The sequence below is a fragment of the Acanthochromis polyacanthus genome, chromosome 4 (assembly GCF_021347895.1).
Source record: "Acanthochromis polyacanthus isolate Apoly-LR-REF ecotype Palm Island chromosome 4, KAUST_Apoly_ChrSc, whole genome shotgun sequence".
NCBI lineage: Eukaryota > Metazoa > Chordata > Actinopteri > Pomacentridae > Acanthochromis > Acanthochromis polyacanthus.
This window is the reverse complement of record NC_067116.1, coordinates 39,271,762-39,285,373: the sequence shown is the minus strand read 5'-3', so window position 1 is coordinate 39,285,373 and position 13,612 is coordinate 39,271,762. Positions and strand designations below refer to the sequence as shown.

The following is a 13,612-nucleotide window of genomic DNA, read 5'->3' as shown; positions in this document are numbered from 1 at the left end:
TGTGACTTTAAATTGCCGTGGTCCCGCCCATTTCGAATGTTGCGCTTCGGGCTCCGGTCAAAGCCGCGCTGTAGTTGGCCGACGCCTCCCGTCAATCAAAGCGGGCTCGGCGTTTCATTGGTGAAAGACTAGCCGTCGTCTCTGACTCTCGCGGTACTGCTGCACGAAGATGGCGGCCGAACTGGTGGAAGCGATGGCAAGTAGAGCTTGACTGGCTTTGGTTTGATGGGAGACGGGCGCGGGAGTGTGGGCTGAAACTCACCCCGGTCGTGGGGGAACCGGGGGCTTTGTGTGAATACTGTTAAGAGTGTTTATTCCTACGAATGTGGTGCGCTGAAATCACGGCGAAACCAACTAGCTCATGTTGCTAACATAGCTAGCCGACTAGGTAATTTAACTAGGCAAGTGCGTTGGTTTAGCTAGCATCACGCTGGCTCTGAGGGGAGACATCGAAAATGAATGATGCGACCATACAAGCATCTGGGGCTTTGCCGCTGGCGCGCTTCCTGGCATGTTACTATTTGGTATTATTCGCCTTACAGTAACCTCTAGATGTAGTTAGCCGGTTAGTTTGCGGAGCTGTGCACCTGTCAAAACGTCCAGTAGCCATGATTGAATACCGACAGCCCAGTCTGTGGAGGAGCTAGCTTGCCGATAGCGCAGGCTACAATGGCAATGTGAAAGTGAGACTGAACGGGCTGCAACGTTGCTGAATGTACGGCTGCAGTTTTGCACAGCTTGTCCGTCAGAAAAGCCCAATGGACCGCGAGCCTACTGTGTGAATTTAATCGAGACACAAAGCAGTTGTTCAATGATGTCCAACTGAGAAATATCAGATGAATCCGAAGCATGTCGCACGCCTCATGTCTATCCAGTAACAACAACATTCCGTATTTTGCTCGTCACTCAAGTTCGCTGCCTGTAATCCTTACACAGGCTATATGTTATGATTCATGGGGTCTGTCTTTAGATTCCATTTGCTATGAATACATGTATCTATATTTGGTGTGGCTAATGAAAACAGACATTTTTTTTGGCGAGTAAAGGAGACTTTTGGTGTCAAGAAGTGCAAACAGAACTTTCTCTGTATTCAGCGAGTAAACATCTTTGCTTGTGATGGCGTATCTTCTGCTTAAATGTTGTCTGCACAAACAAATTTATACCTGAGTTATCAGCAGTTGATTACAGTGGCAGTCAACTGATTGATAAACGTGCTGCCCATCGGTAGAAATCCAAAACTGAAAGTACAGTTTGCTGTAGTTAGTAAGTGCTACATAAAATGTAAACAGATAAAATGAATGAAATGCACATGGCACTGTCTTAGATCTAAATAAAAGCTTTCATCACACTTTTTTGTATGTTTAAGCTCTTTTTTTATTACTTCTTTCTAATCTGTTGCTTCAAATTACCGTCCAAAGTGCTCCTGCTTCTACTTTTTAGGTATATTCTGTAGCTGGGCCTTGCTGTCAAAAATATTTCTTTGCATTTTTGTGTCACACATGACTTTTACTTTGATAACTTAACAATTATGTGCTACTTCAGATTTTGGACTCTGAAATTTGTTTAAGAACAGTGACTCAGTCTTAACACAGGCGATCAGAATAAGCAGCGATGTGTCTTCTTAATATAGCCAGCTAATTACAAGGTAGTTTCAAGCTTCTGTAGGATTAAGGTGATCAAGGACGAATGCTTATTTTAGCAAGTATCAAACCGTTTGATGGACGTCTGTGTCACGTTAAATGCTGCTGCCTATTAGTTAATGATAAATATCTGTTTGGAGCCTGTCGGGGGCAAATTTAGCAGGTGTGATATCGGGAGTTTCCACAGGATATTGAATTTTGTGTTTAATTTTGATGGGGTTTTCCAGAGCGAACTGAAATAATTTACTTGAGAAACTTATCTTATCAGAGTTTAAGCAAAATATCAGCAGTATTCTCCAACCTGTGACACACAGGTAAACAATGATTTTTGTCCTGACAGAAAGTGACACCTTTAAAATAAATCTTCAATATGTTCAGAACAAATCAATGCCTTTAGCACCATCAGCACTCCTTCAGTTGGGATTTGATTCTCTCAAAATGTGCCTGGCCTTGTAAATTTGTGTTGTTGTCACTGTTGTCATGTTTCTTTCTATTGTACTTCTTATGTTCTTGTCTTGTCCTTCCTCCAGAACATGGTCAAAAGTTTCCGGGTCTCAGACCTGCAGACGCTGCTGGCCTCGATGGGTCGTAGCAAAAGTGGGCTGAAGCAGGACCTGGTGGGGCGTGCGTTGAGGCTGGTGCAGACCGAGTACAGCCCCGAGCTGCTGAAGAATGTCAGGCAGCTCTATGAGTCACGTTTCCCCAAAACATCTGGTTGGCTGGCGGCAAGGCGTCCAGAGGGCGTCCCGGTTCCCTACTCGTCCCTCAGCTCTTCCCCCACTGCCACCTCTCAGGGCGCAGACTACCTCAACGGCATTTCCAAACCAATCCCCACACCCGCAGCAGAGGTCAAGCTCGTACCACTACCCTTCTACCAAACTTTGGAGACGCTGCTGCCACCAACAGAGCTAAGTGAGTGTTGTTGTTTTTTTTGTCCTTGTATTTAAATCTGTCAGTTTTTAGGAATTCTTTATTGAATTATTAAGCAATGCACTGTGCTGTAACGATGGATTTTTGTCTTTATGTGTTTGCAGTTGCCCAGAACAATGAGAAACTGCAGGACAGTCAATGCATCTTTGAATTAACACCAAACCAAGCAGACCAGATCAGAAATGCAAGGTTAAAAAAAATAAAAAATAAAAAGTAACATTACTTCCCAGATCTTTCAGTTAACAGTAGCTTAGTTTACAAATATGTCATTGATGGTTATTTACCTTTGTGATCTTTTCCTTTTTATAGCGAGCTTCGTCCAGGAATACGATCAATCCAAGTGGTTCTTAGGTAAGTTCCCTGTGATTACCAATGAAACTTAATAAATTAATCATTAGTAGATATTTCACAGGCCTGTTGTCTGAAATGATGAGGTCCTTCCATTTACTGTGCTGTTGCTAAGACTTTCTTCTACTGATGCAAAAATAATGACCAAAAGAAAATGTGTCTTATCATGCATTGATGTATAGTGTTTGAATTCCACGTTTAATGTGATCTCATGTATTTATTTTTCATACAAGGCGTGCGAGTCATTCATGTGGTGCTAAGCTTTCTCTTTCTTATCCCTCTTTCTTGCAGAATCTGTTACACAGACTCTATTGGTGTTCAGGAGGACCAGTATCCTCCCAACATTGCTGTCAAAGTCAACCAGTCCTACTGTCATGTGCCGGTGAGTTAATTCACTCTGAGATTTGCCACACCTCCAGAATACCAAAAGCCGGGTTTGGTCTCCTGTTCCTGTCCAAGAAATTCCTCCGTCATTACTGTCAGACGTTTGTTTTCAAACACAGCAACGTTTCGCAAGTTTGGCCTGGTCACAGTTTAACAAGTGTCACAATATTTGATAGTGATGGATTAACTAACCTAATTTAGGTGTACACCAAAGAGGGCAAGAAAAAATAAATATTCAGGAACAGATAATGTGTTGCTGTTGATAGCATGTATACACGATGTTGGACATTTGCAGATGTTTGAGATATTTTCCAACTATTTTGACCAATTAATGATACTGATAGATACACTTTTTTTTAACCTGATTGCATAGAGTATAAAATCTCTCCTGATGGATCGCTGGAAGGTACAGGCATAAAACATAGTGCTTTTCTGTTTACCTTCAAGAGGCAAAGCGAGAAAATTACTGCAACTTCAAGCTAAACTATAAACGTTTTAGCCTGACGTTAGGGAATCCCCATGATGTGCTGATATTATTGTGTGACTGGACTTGATAGCCTAACTCAGCTTTTGGATGTCAAAGCTTGCTACCACCACAAATAGTAAAGCACAACAGAGTTTCATATTAAATGTGGTGGTAAATGCAACAGCAATGTCAGATGAGAACAGCCAGAGATTGTGTGGTAAGTCAGTGCCTTTTTAAGCATGTTATTGCTCAACCACATTAGTTGTCAGCAGTGAAAAAGGTGATATCTACACAGTGAAAAGAGACAAAGCGTGATTTTGATACAGTATATCAACTGAACCTGTAAATAGGAGCAAGATGGTAAATGATTAGTTGATTAATGCAGTAGTTTGATACTTGAATAATATCTCTACTTATTTCATCCTGTTTAATGTTTATTATTAGTGTAAATGGAAAATTTTAGGGTTTATGATGATGAAGAAGACGTCTTAAGGCGTGAGCTTTAACTCTGAGAGACTTGAATTGAGCATTTTCACTATTTTGTGCGAAATAATCAATTATTTTTTTAGCTGTAGTTGCAATTTGATAAATATTGGAATAAATGTTTACTAGCACTGCAAGAAGAGGAAAGAAGTATATGACATTTTGCAGTGGCATTTGTTCCTTCCTCCTGCCTCCTCCTATTTTTACTCTGTTTACTTCCGTGTAAATAGAAAATGACGCTGCACGCGAACATCATTGCTGTTATGTTAACACCAGATAGGCCCATTATTTCAAATGGCAACCACAAGGATCAGTAAATGTAGACGGATCAGTAAATGTAGACGCATCAGCTCAGCTCCTGTTGTCAGATTTTAACAGGAAAATATGTGCTGAGTACAATCAAGAATAACCACTTGTGTAAAAGGAGCTTTTCTGTGCTAGTGCAGTTCTCATATTCAGGATGTGTTATATATTGTGTTAATATCTTTGCTGCATTGATGAAAGAGAGGAAATGAGAGGGCAGTGGATTTAACAGAAATATTGGTATGTGAAGCACATACGAGGCAAAAGAAAAGTCACTGTTATCTAATGTCCAAATGTTACTTGCTTGGAGCTCAGATCTTTTCTTTATGTTTTGCCCAAAGTACACAACTGAGCTCTTCCTTCCATTTGAACTCTTACTATAAAATTATTTTGTATTTGTCGTGTTGCGCTTCATGGTTTGAAAAATTAGTGCACAAGTAAAAGATACATCCAGGGCATCCAAAAGGAGTTTGATTTTAGCTAATTATTAATTTGCTTACTCTTAAAGAAACGTATTTTCCCCATTTGTGTGTTTGCAGGGATACTACCCCTCTAATAAGCCCGGTGTTGAGCCCCGTCGTCCTTGTCGTCCCGTAAACATCACTCCCTGGTTGCATCTCTCCAACGTCACCAACAGAGTCACCATCACCTGGGGAAACTTTGGCAAGGTCAGAGTCAGCTGCTGAATCTTCGGGGTCACGGTGGCAAAGGGGGCAAGCAGAGCAGCCCAGATTTTCTCCAAAAAAAAGCCGTAGCTCTTTTTGTCAGATTCCAGGCTGCTGCAAGGCATGCTGGGACTTGTTTCATGAGTCCTACTCAGCTGTGTGTGGTATAACTCCCTAAAGGCTCGTCCAGATAAGGAGCTGGGACACTAATAAACACACACTTACTCTTGTTGGCACATTTTTTTAAGTGCTGTTTTATAAACCAGTGAGGGATGAACAATGGTAAGGTTTCCTTATATGTTAATTCCAGATGAAAAGAACAAGTTAATGAAGATGAAATTTTTGTTTGTAGTACAGCATATGAAAAAAAAATTTACTTCTTTGCATACTCAATCCAAGAGGAAACGATTTTGAGGAGTTCAGTCTATTGAAATTTAAAATATTTAAGCAGAGCGTCGTGTTTGCTTTAAAGCGTAAATGTTTTTCTTCAACATTCCTTCAGGGTTAAATGAATTATAACAAAGCTCCGAGAGATAGTGGACATTCTTTAATAGAAGACATTTGCTGTCAGTTTTTTCTCACTTATTTGGTTTTATTAACATGCATATATAATGTAGGAGCTTATCTTTCATTAATAAGGATATTTCCAGTGCAGATTTCCATGATCCTTCCTCTAAAATATGCAGAGGAAGGTGAATTTCTACCATGATAAATCTTGTGTTAATGTTTTATTTATAACAGCCCTTTGAGCCACTATCGGTGCTCAACATTTGATGGGTACCTTCGTGAATTAAATGCTAACAACCTGTGACTCTGTGTTTTCAGCGGTACTCGGTGGCAGTTTATTTAGTGAGGGTCTTCACTGCGGCAGACCTCTTCAGCCAACTCAAGCTCTGCTCTGTTGAGAGTGCAGAACGCTGTCGTGAACGCAGTAAGTGGTGCTTCTGCTTCTACCTTATGAAATCCTGAGCATGACATGTTGTCTCTAGAAGTCATTGACTGTGAACCCATCTGAACTCAAACAATGCAACCTGTTTACGCAACTGTTTTCCTATCATTTATCTACAGTCCAAGACAAACTACGTTTTGACCCAGAAAGCGAAATTGCAACCACAGGCCTCCGAGTTTCTCTCATCTGTCCAGTGAGTACATCTTCTCAAATCTAGCATATTTAGAAATGACAAGTCTCCAAAGTCTTTACCTGAAATGCTTACATCTTGTCTTTCTCTTTTTCCCAGCTGGTGAAGATGCGGCTCGGTGTGCCCTGCCGAGTGTTAACTTGTGCTCATCTCCAGTGTTTCGACGCAGTCTTCTTCCTGCAGATGAATGAGAAGAAGCCCACATGGACTTGCCCTGTCTGTGACAAACCGGCTCCATTTGAGCTGCTCACCATCGATGGGTGAGTAGACCGAATCACGCTCTGACTTGTCCTACCCCTGCAGCTGTGTTTTCCTTTCAATAAATTCAGAAAGTTCACAACATATACCCTTAACCATCTGCATGCTGAAGTCAACCTAGGGAAAATAATTCAAACTGCATGGAAGTTTTAGGGCTCTTCACACACGCTGAACCATGTGCCAGCCTATTGAGTTTCAATTATATACTTTTGAATATTTTGCATAGCATGGAAGGGCGGTTATCTGATGCGTTTTGTATTTCTGCAAGAGCAATCACGTTAAAATGCCAAATTTGTAATCCTCTAAATGTTCTGTTTGGTGACGTTATGTTGTAAAGAAACATGTAGTCATGGGACTGAAGAAGACTCGGCATGTGTTTATGGAGTGCAGGCAACTCTTCAGACAACACTACAAAATGACACTGCATTCCATTTTGTCATAAAATTTCACTAAAGAATATTTTCATCCACAACAATTTGGGCGTGTAATTTCCTGCAAATGAAAAGCAGTGATCACAGGCACTCCCTTACTCTCCCAATGAGTGAAAGTATTGTGCTTCACTTTGGCTGCGAGGTATATTTGCATTCCCTAAATTAAGCTTGTGTGAAAGTCCCTTTTTCCAGCTGACCTAAAGTTTCAGGTTTATCAGCTTGATTATTAAATGCTCGGTGGGATTTTCAGTTAATAATTAGGAAGAGGGAAGTGTCTTTTGTTAACTTGCTCATGGCGCACAGTTTGAATAAAATCTTATTTAATGTAAATGGTTAAGATTGTACAGATATGATCAGCACGGTAAAGTAGTTTGTGGATACAGAATGACAGATACAATCAGTTGAACGCAGGATTTACCAACGCTACGAGATTCAGCTAATCCAGACCTCTGCTAGATTCCTGTATTTGAACTGATTGTTGTTCATTTTCTTGTGTAAAATCTGCTTTGTGAGGCCCTTCTAACCAGCAGTGTGCATTTCAGGCTGTTATCTGAGATTCTGAAAGAGACAAGTGAGGACATCGAGGAGATTGAGTACTTAACAGACGGCTCCTGGCGACCCATCAGAGATGACAAGGAAAGGGACAGGGAAAGAGAACGCAGCAACACACCAGAGTACCCTGTTGTTGATATATGTGAGTATAACACAGTGTCATTTAGCCCTCTTTTTCTTTCTGTGTGAATGCATCTTTTCTGTAGAATTAACGAGGAAACAACCGATTAGCAGGGCTGATACTGGACATTTTCATGACTGTCAGTATTGTTATTTTTATTAAGTAATAATCAATTAAAATACATTAAATGGGCTACTTTGGCTCTGATGCAGCTGCTATCTGATTGGCTGTTACATGTCCAATCAGCTCTGAAAGCTATTTTTTACACAGAAAGATGGTACATTTTGCCGAATAGAGCAACTCCAGTGAATTAGCAGGAGCAGAGCCGTGTCTGCACGATGCTATTATTATTATTTTTATTGTTATTGTTGTTGTTATAAAGTTGCAAGAAACAATGTAGTCCTCCACAAGCATGCTTAGTTTTCCTGTTGTACTGAAAATACCTGAATAATTCTTGTTGTTGTCAGTGCAGCTGGAACTTACTTTGCTCACGATGCTAGGATGAGCCCATCACTAAAAGCTTTTACTGTTTAGCTTGTGGCTAATTCTATGATATTTATTGTCATTGCATTTCTGCAGCGAAACTTTGTTGGCACTTCCAAAAAATCAAAAATAACGTAGTATAACAAACAACGAACAGCTGTATAAATATAGTATTAAATATATATATATATATATATATATATATAAGTAAATAGAAACAAGTATTTATTTTAAAAAAGTGTAGCAGTGCAATGAGGTGCAACGTCTGCTTCAAAGTGACTGATGCAAGTAAAATGCTCGGTATGAAATGGTTATTGCACATTAAGATGATGCTGTCTGGACTGCAGTAACAGCTTTCTAAAGTAAGGTTGAAGTTAACAGTCTGCTCTGACTGACAAATATGTGTCTCTAGCATAGACACAACCTGCAAACACCAAACAAAAAGCACAGCAATCGCCACAGAATCAGAAACTGCTCGGTGCTTTGGCAGTGGCTGAGGCTACACTAAGAGCGAAAAGCTAAGTTAGGCGGCAGCCACAGATTAGTGCTTTAAGATATGGACCTTAGTGTGCAATAAAAGTGATACAACAGTGTAAGATTAAAAAAACAGAAGAACAGCAGACGTAACTGTAGGAGACAAGCTGTTCAATCTCGATTGATTGATGTCACAGAGTACACAGAGGAGAGTAATCTTAATGTCACGTGATTCTCTGATATGTTTCGTCCTATTTCTGTTGTACATATTCAGTGGTAGTAAACCATATTAATGAAGAACCCCACTTATGAATGACAAGCTCCTGTTAATATACAACTTTTAATGCCCACCGGTTCCAAGTATCGGTTGTCTGCATTACAGGACTAGCAAAAATCTGCATGAGTCCTGAAACAAACATCCCTAGTGTCGTCTGCTGCAGTAAATCCTTCCTTAAAACGGCACGTCTCTCTGTAGGCATTCCTGAAGCAAACGGTCATTCACCGGCCCACAGCAGCACCAGTCTGACGGGCAAATCTGGAAGCGGTTCAGCGGGGATGGCGGGAGTCACGGGAGGAGCTGCCGTGGCGCCGGGAGGAGGAGTGGTGGTAGATCTGACTCTGGACTCGTCCTCTGAGGAGGAGGGGGGCGGGGCTGGAGGAGACAGTGAGGACACTGAGGACAGCGCCGACAGTCCCGCCCCGAAGAGGGGCCGATACAACTACGACAAGGACCTCGTCACTGCCTACTGACCCTGCAGCTCTGTCCCCTCACAGACTGACACACACACACACAGACAGAGAGGCAGGGGGCTGAAAACTTGAGGACAGGAACACAGTGATCCACCAGATGCAACAACCTTCCCTCATGCCCAAATCATCAGAGCCTTTTAGCAGCTCTGGTTTATATCCAGACGAGACAAACACACCTTCAAACATGCACTGTTCATGAATCTTCAGTCTAGAGTGATAAGGATTCCTCTTTGTACTGTGCACCACTGGAAGCAACTCTAACTCTTTCTGGCCAATTGTCACCTTGCAGTGAATATCTGTACCGTCCTGCCTCTGCTAAAGAGACCGAATGGATCGAGCACCACACCACCACCACCACCACCCTTGCTTCTCTCTTTCCAGACTATTCCCTCTCTAGCCCCCTCATCTCTCTTTGTATATGACTTGGAATTGCGGGCTCCTTTTAGCCATGGGCGTTCAATGTTTGCGGTTTTTGTCACATTTGTGATGAACAGGCGAGTTGAAAATGGAGGCTCCTCAGTAGATTTTTTTTTTTTAGTTCGAAGGTGAAAAACAACAAATGAAAAGGCATGAATAATTTAGGGGAGGACACGGCAGCAATACCTGGAGTGTGATGCAAATTCAAACCTCTGCTATTGTGTTCTTTGTTCACAGAATGATTCAAAGCTTGAATTTTTTTTTTTTGAGTTGTTTAGTTTTTTCAGGAACTTATCCTTTTAATTTTGAAAAGGCAGAACACAATACTGGCCTCAATGTGTGATGCTTTCCATTTTTATTTTGTCCTTAGATAAAGAGAACCTACCTCAGTCATAAAAACTTGGCAGACTGACCGGAGAGTAGCTTTGAAAGAAGCAGAGGACAGAAGAATTGACGAGTTTTTCTGAAGCCAATTTTACACTGGAGATTGTTTTCCTGCATTTTTGTTTCTTTCTTTTTTTAATTCCATTGTTCCATGCAGCTCTGTCCCCAGTGCAGCAACAAACTCTTTGGTTGAAGGTGAGTTAGTTTGTGGATCGCCAGGCTGGCTGTAGGTGCGAGTGAAGCTGAAACTTATGGGTGGTCTCTGAAAACGATGCTGCATTTGTATCTTTGACAGGATTTGGCTGGAGTTGATTTTTCAGAATTCCATGTGGTCGCATCATCAAATTTACTGTACGGCAGCTGTGCCGAAGCAGATGTATTTTAAGAAGTCGCAGACAGGAAATGGTTTTGAGGTTTTGGTGCCTTTTTTTTGTTAAGTGGTGAAGATTGGAGCCCATTGTGTTCAGGCCAGTTGAGCTGGCTGGTTGAGGAGAACCCAGTCTGAGAGAAGGTGTTTTATTCCATTTATGAGTTTCAAGTCAGAGAAATGGACAGAAGAACATTATTAGAAGTGCTGTAATCCTTTTATCCCATGTTGTGTTTCTGCTTTGAAATAATTTATTTATTTGCTTCACATTCTCTTAACAGTTGTTTCTGGTAAATCTACATAATATTTGGCTGTAGTTTTGTACAGACCGTAGCTGTTGATCGCAGAAATCAGGACACCTCTGCTGCTGGGATTTTGGGTGTAGACGTGTGGTTGATCCAGGCTCATGGCTCTGCTTGTGATGATCACTGCTTCTCTTTTCCCTCTGAATGAATCCGGACTGAGTCAGAGCGCCGTTCAGAGCACCTGGCTTTGGTGGGATTGGACACGTCTGACGCAACGAAACCTAATGAAGTGTCAGTTAGTGCAACTACACCAAGTTTAAAGTCATCGATTGGGTTACAAATAGTCCCGTCTGGAACAAGCAGAGTTGCTTCGTCCAGCACCCCCCTCTCTGATTCCTCTCAGTGTAGATAAGGTCGTATCTATTTGCTGGAATAGAATTGGACTTTAATTGCTACATGCTGTTGGCTTACAACTAATATTCCTCTGCACCTGCACTAGTACCGTCAGTATGCGATGGCCGCTCCTCAGATAGGGAGAGTTGGGATGTGCAGGCTTTAGATGCGCCTGCAGGGAGATCATCAGCGTTTGTGTGGTGTTCAGAAAAGGTGTTGTCCTGTTGCTAGGGCTGTTTGCACTTTCATCTGATACCATCCCCGAATTTATGGCTTATTTGTTTGAAAGCAGTCTTGTAGTGAGTATTAATCAAGGATCCCTGACCGCTGCGACCGGTTCATCTCATGCGTAGGGATCAGAAAATGTGAAACCTTCTTCACTGTGTGACACCTGGAGGACGTCGGGGTAGAGGCTCGGGGAGGAGTTCTGCATGGCGTGCTTCCCTCCATCGCCATCCTTTTTGTTGCGGTTTGATCGGCACGAGATCGGTTTTTATTTCGCCTTGCTCAGATGCACAGAGAAATGACTTTTACACATCGATCCAGGGCCTCGCTGTTGCAAGCGCATCCTCTGATAGGGTCGACGGTTGAAAAAGTGGATTGAGTCTAATCTCGTCTTCCATTTTTCTCCTTCTTTTGACAGCTTAAAAAATCGATATACATATGAAAAAAATTTGGGGATCCACGCAAAATTGATTGATGGCACTTTGCCTGTAATACATCAAAGTCTGACCCTGAAAAGGATATTCTATACGAGACACTTTGAAGCAAAATGTAAAGAACTCTAATACCTGTGTTCAACTGGGCGGTTTGTATTTGTAAGTAACTGCTATACATATGAAAATGACATTGTTCATTTGTTGCTAGGTATAGAAGGTCATTATTTGAGTGGATCTCCTAAACTTCTCATTATCTTATGGTTAAAGATGAGAAGTGGTGCAGGTTGCTACTGTGGAACTGAGCCAGATAAGTTTGCAGGTTGCGTTGGAGCTTGACAGAGAGCTGAGGGTCTGGTCTTTTTGTAGTGGCATCTCTTCTTCTTCTTCTTCTAATGCATAAGGTAGCATGGGCAGAGGCTTACAATCCATGATGTAAATGTTTTGTTTGTTGTGTTTTTTATATGTTCATATTAAAAGACAATAAAATTTAAATATTTTATTAAGCCTTGAATTGCCTCCAGTTGTTCCTGTAGGCAGACGGACAATAAGAAGCTGTTGAGGGCAGCAGCACTGGGAGCGGATGCCACTGAGAGACTGTGAGGACTGGTCAAGGTGTGGGTTGTTCTGTCCTGTACCAAATGCTCAGATCTGGGGACACATTTGATGCCTGTTGAGGATAAAACTGTAAAGTTTAAAATGATCGTATTCTAACAGCTGTTATTGACGTGTGGAATTAATTAAAATCAGTTCTTAAAAACCTGTCTGCCATTATTTTATTTTGAAAAATGGTCAATGTGTGTTCGGCCTGAATTCCATCAGTGACAGGATCCACTGAGATGAAGTGTTCAGGATGTCTGCAGAACTGGCTGAAGAAAATATACATTGTTTTGTACAAATTTAGAATTGTTTCATGACATTTGATTGTAGATTTTTTAATCATTTACAGTAAACATGTGTCAAAGTTGTTTATTTTGAAATTCTAGCCTCATCTCCCAATGATTTAGGTTTTTTTTTTTTTGAGAGCTGAAAGACGGATCAAAAGTTTGATAAGAGTCATAAACTATAGCGGATGTTACACATAGACTACAAGTTAACGTGAAAATTTTAATCTTTTTCTGTTGGAAAATAATCATTGACATATTGCCAGACTGATGATGCAAAAAAGAAATCCTCTTAGCATTTAGTTTTTTTTTTTTTTTTAGTCATTATGTGAACAAACTGTCTTTTCAATGGTTGCTAAAAATGATGTAATATTTGGTAGTTATGATCAGGTTTGATGTTGGTTAAAAAGTGGACAATAATATTATTACATCATCTTATTACAGTTTGTTGATGAGGGGATTTTTGTCTTGAAGATCCTTAATATGAGTTAGCAAAACGCTGCCTAAAAAAATAGCAATGCGTCGGAGTCAATTTTGTTGCTAATCATTGACATTTCCCAGACTGGGAAATCAAAATAATAATTATATTTACCATTTAGTTTAACTCTTTAAGACCCAAATATAGAAAAAATGCAAAATAAATAAATACATAAACCAAAAAAAAATCTATAAAAACCTAAATACAGAAAAAATTGGCAAAAAAATTAAAGCAAAAATAATAATCATAATATATAAACCTAACTATAGAAAGAAATGAGCAAAAAAATCTATTATTTATATATATATATATATATACCGGGCTTTGCAAAAGTTCTGTTACACGGTTTCATGATCTTTAG

The 13,612-nt window shown here is 40.6% G+C and overlaps 1 protein-coding gene across 1 annotated transcript; it reads left to right on the top strand.

Annotated features, from left to right (window-relative positions):
* The first annotated feature begins 105 nt into the window (after positions 1 to 105).
* On the top strand, positions 106 to 12,651 carry pias4a (protein inhibitor of activated STAT, 4a). Its single transcript, XM_022191130.2, has 11 exons — positions 106 to 196; positions 2,171 to 2,552; positions 2,675 to 2,759; positions 2,880 to 2,921; positions 3,210 to 3,300; positions 5,094 to 5,222; positions 6,045 to 6,150; positions 6,288 to 6,361; positions 6,458 to 6,618; positions 7,590 to 7,741; positions 9,153 to 12,651. Exons 1-11 carry the CDS (start codon positions 170 to 172, stop codon positions 9,425 to 9,427), a joined length of 1,524 nt encoding a protein of 507 aa, XP_022046822.1. The 5' UTR covers positions 106 to 169; the 3' UTR covers positions 9,428 to 12,651.
* Positions 12,652 to 13,612: the final 961 nt, after the last annotated feature.

Bases quoted from the DNA above. Each gene is read 5' to 3' on its own strand.
- pias4a (XM_022191130.2), top strand. From the start codon at position 170: ATGGCGGCCGAACTGGTGGAAGCGATG. The intron at 3,301-5,093 runs GTGAGTTAATTC...GTGTGTTTGCAG, and splicing joins AGTCCTACTGTCATGTGCCG to GGATACTACCCCTCTAATAA. The intron at 6,362-6,457 runs GTGAGTACATCT...TCTTTTTCCCAG, and splicing joins GAGTTTCTCTCATCTGTCCA to CTGGTGAAGATGCGGCTCGG.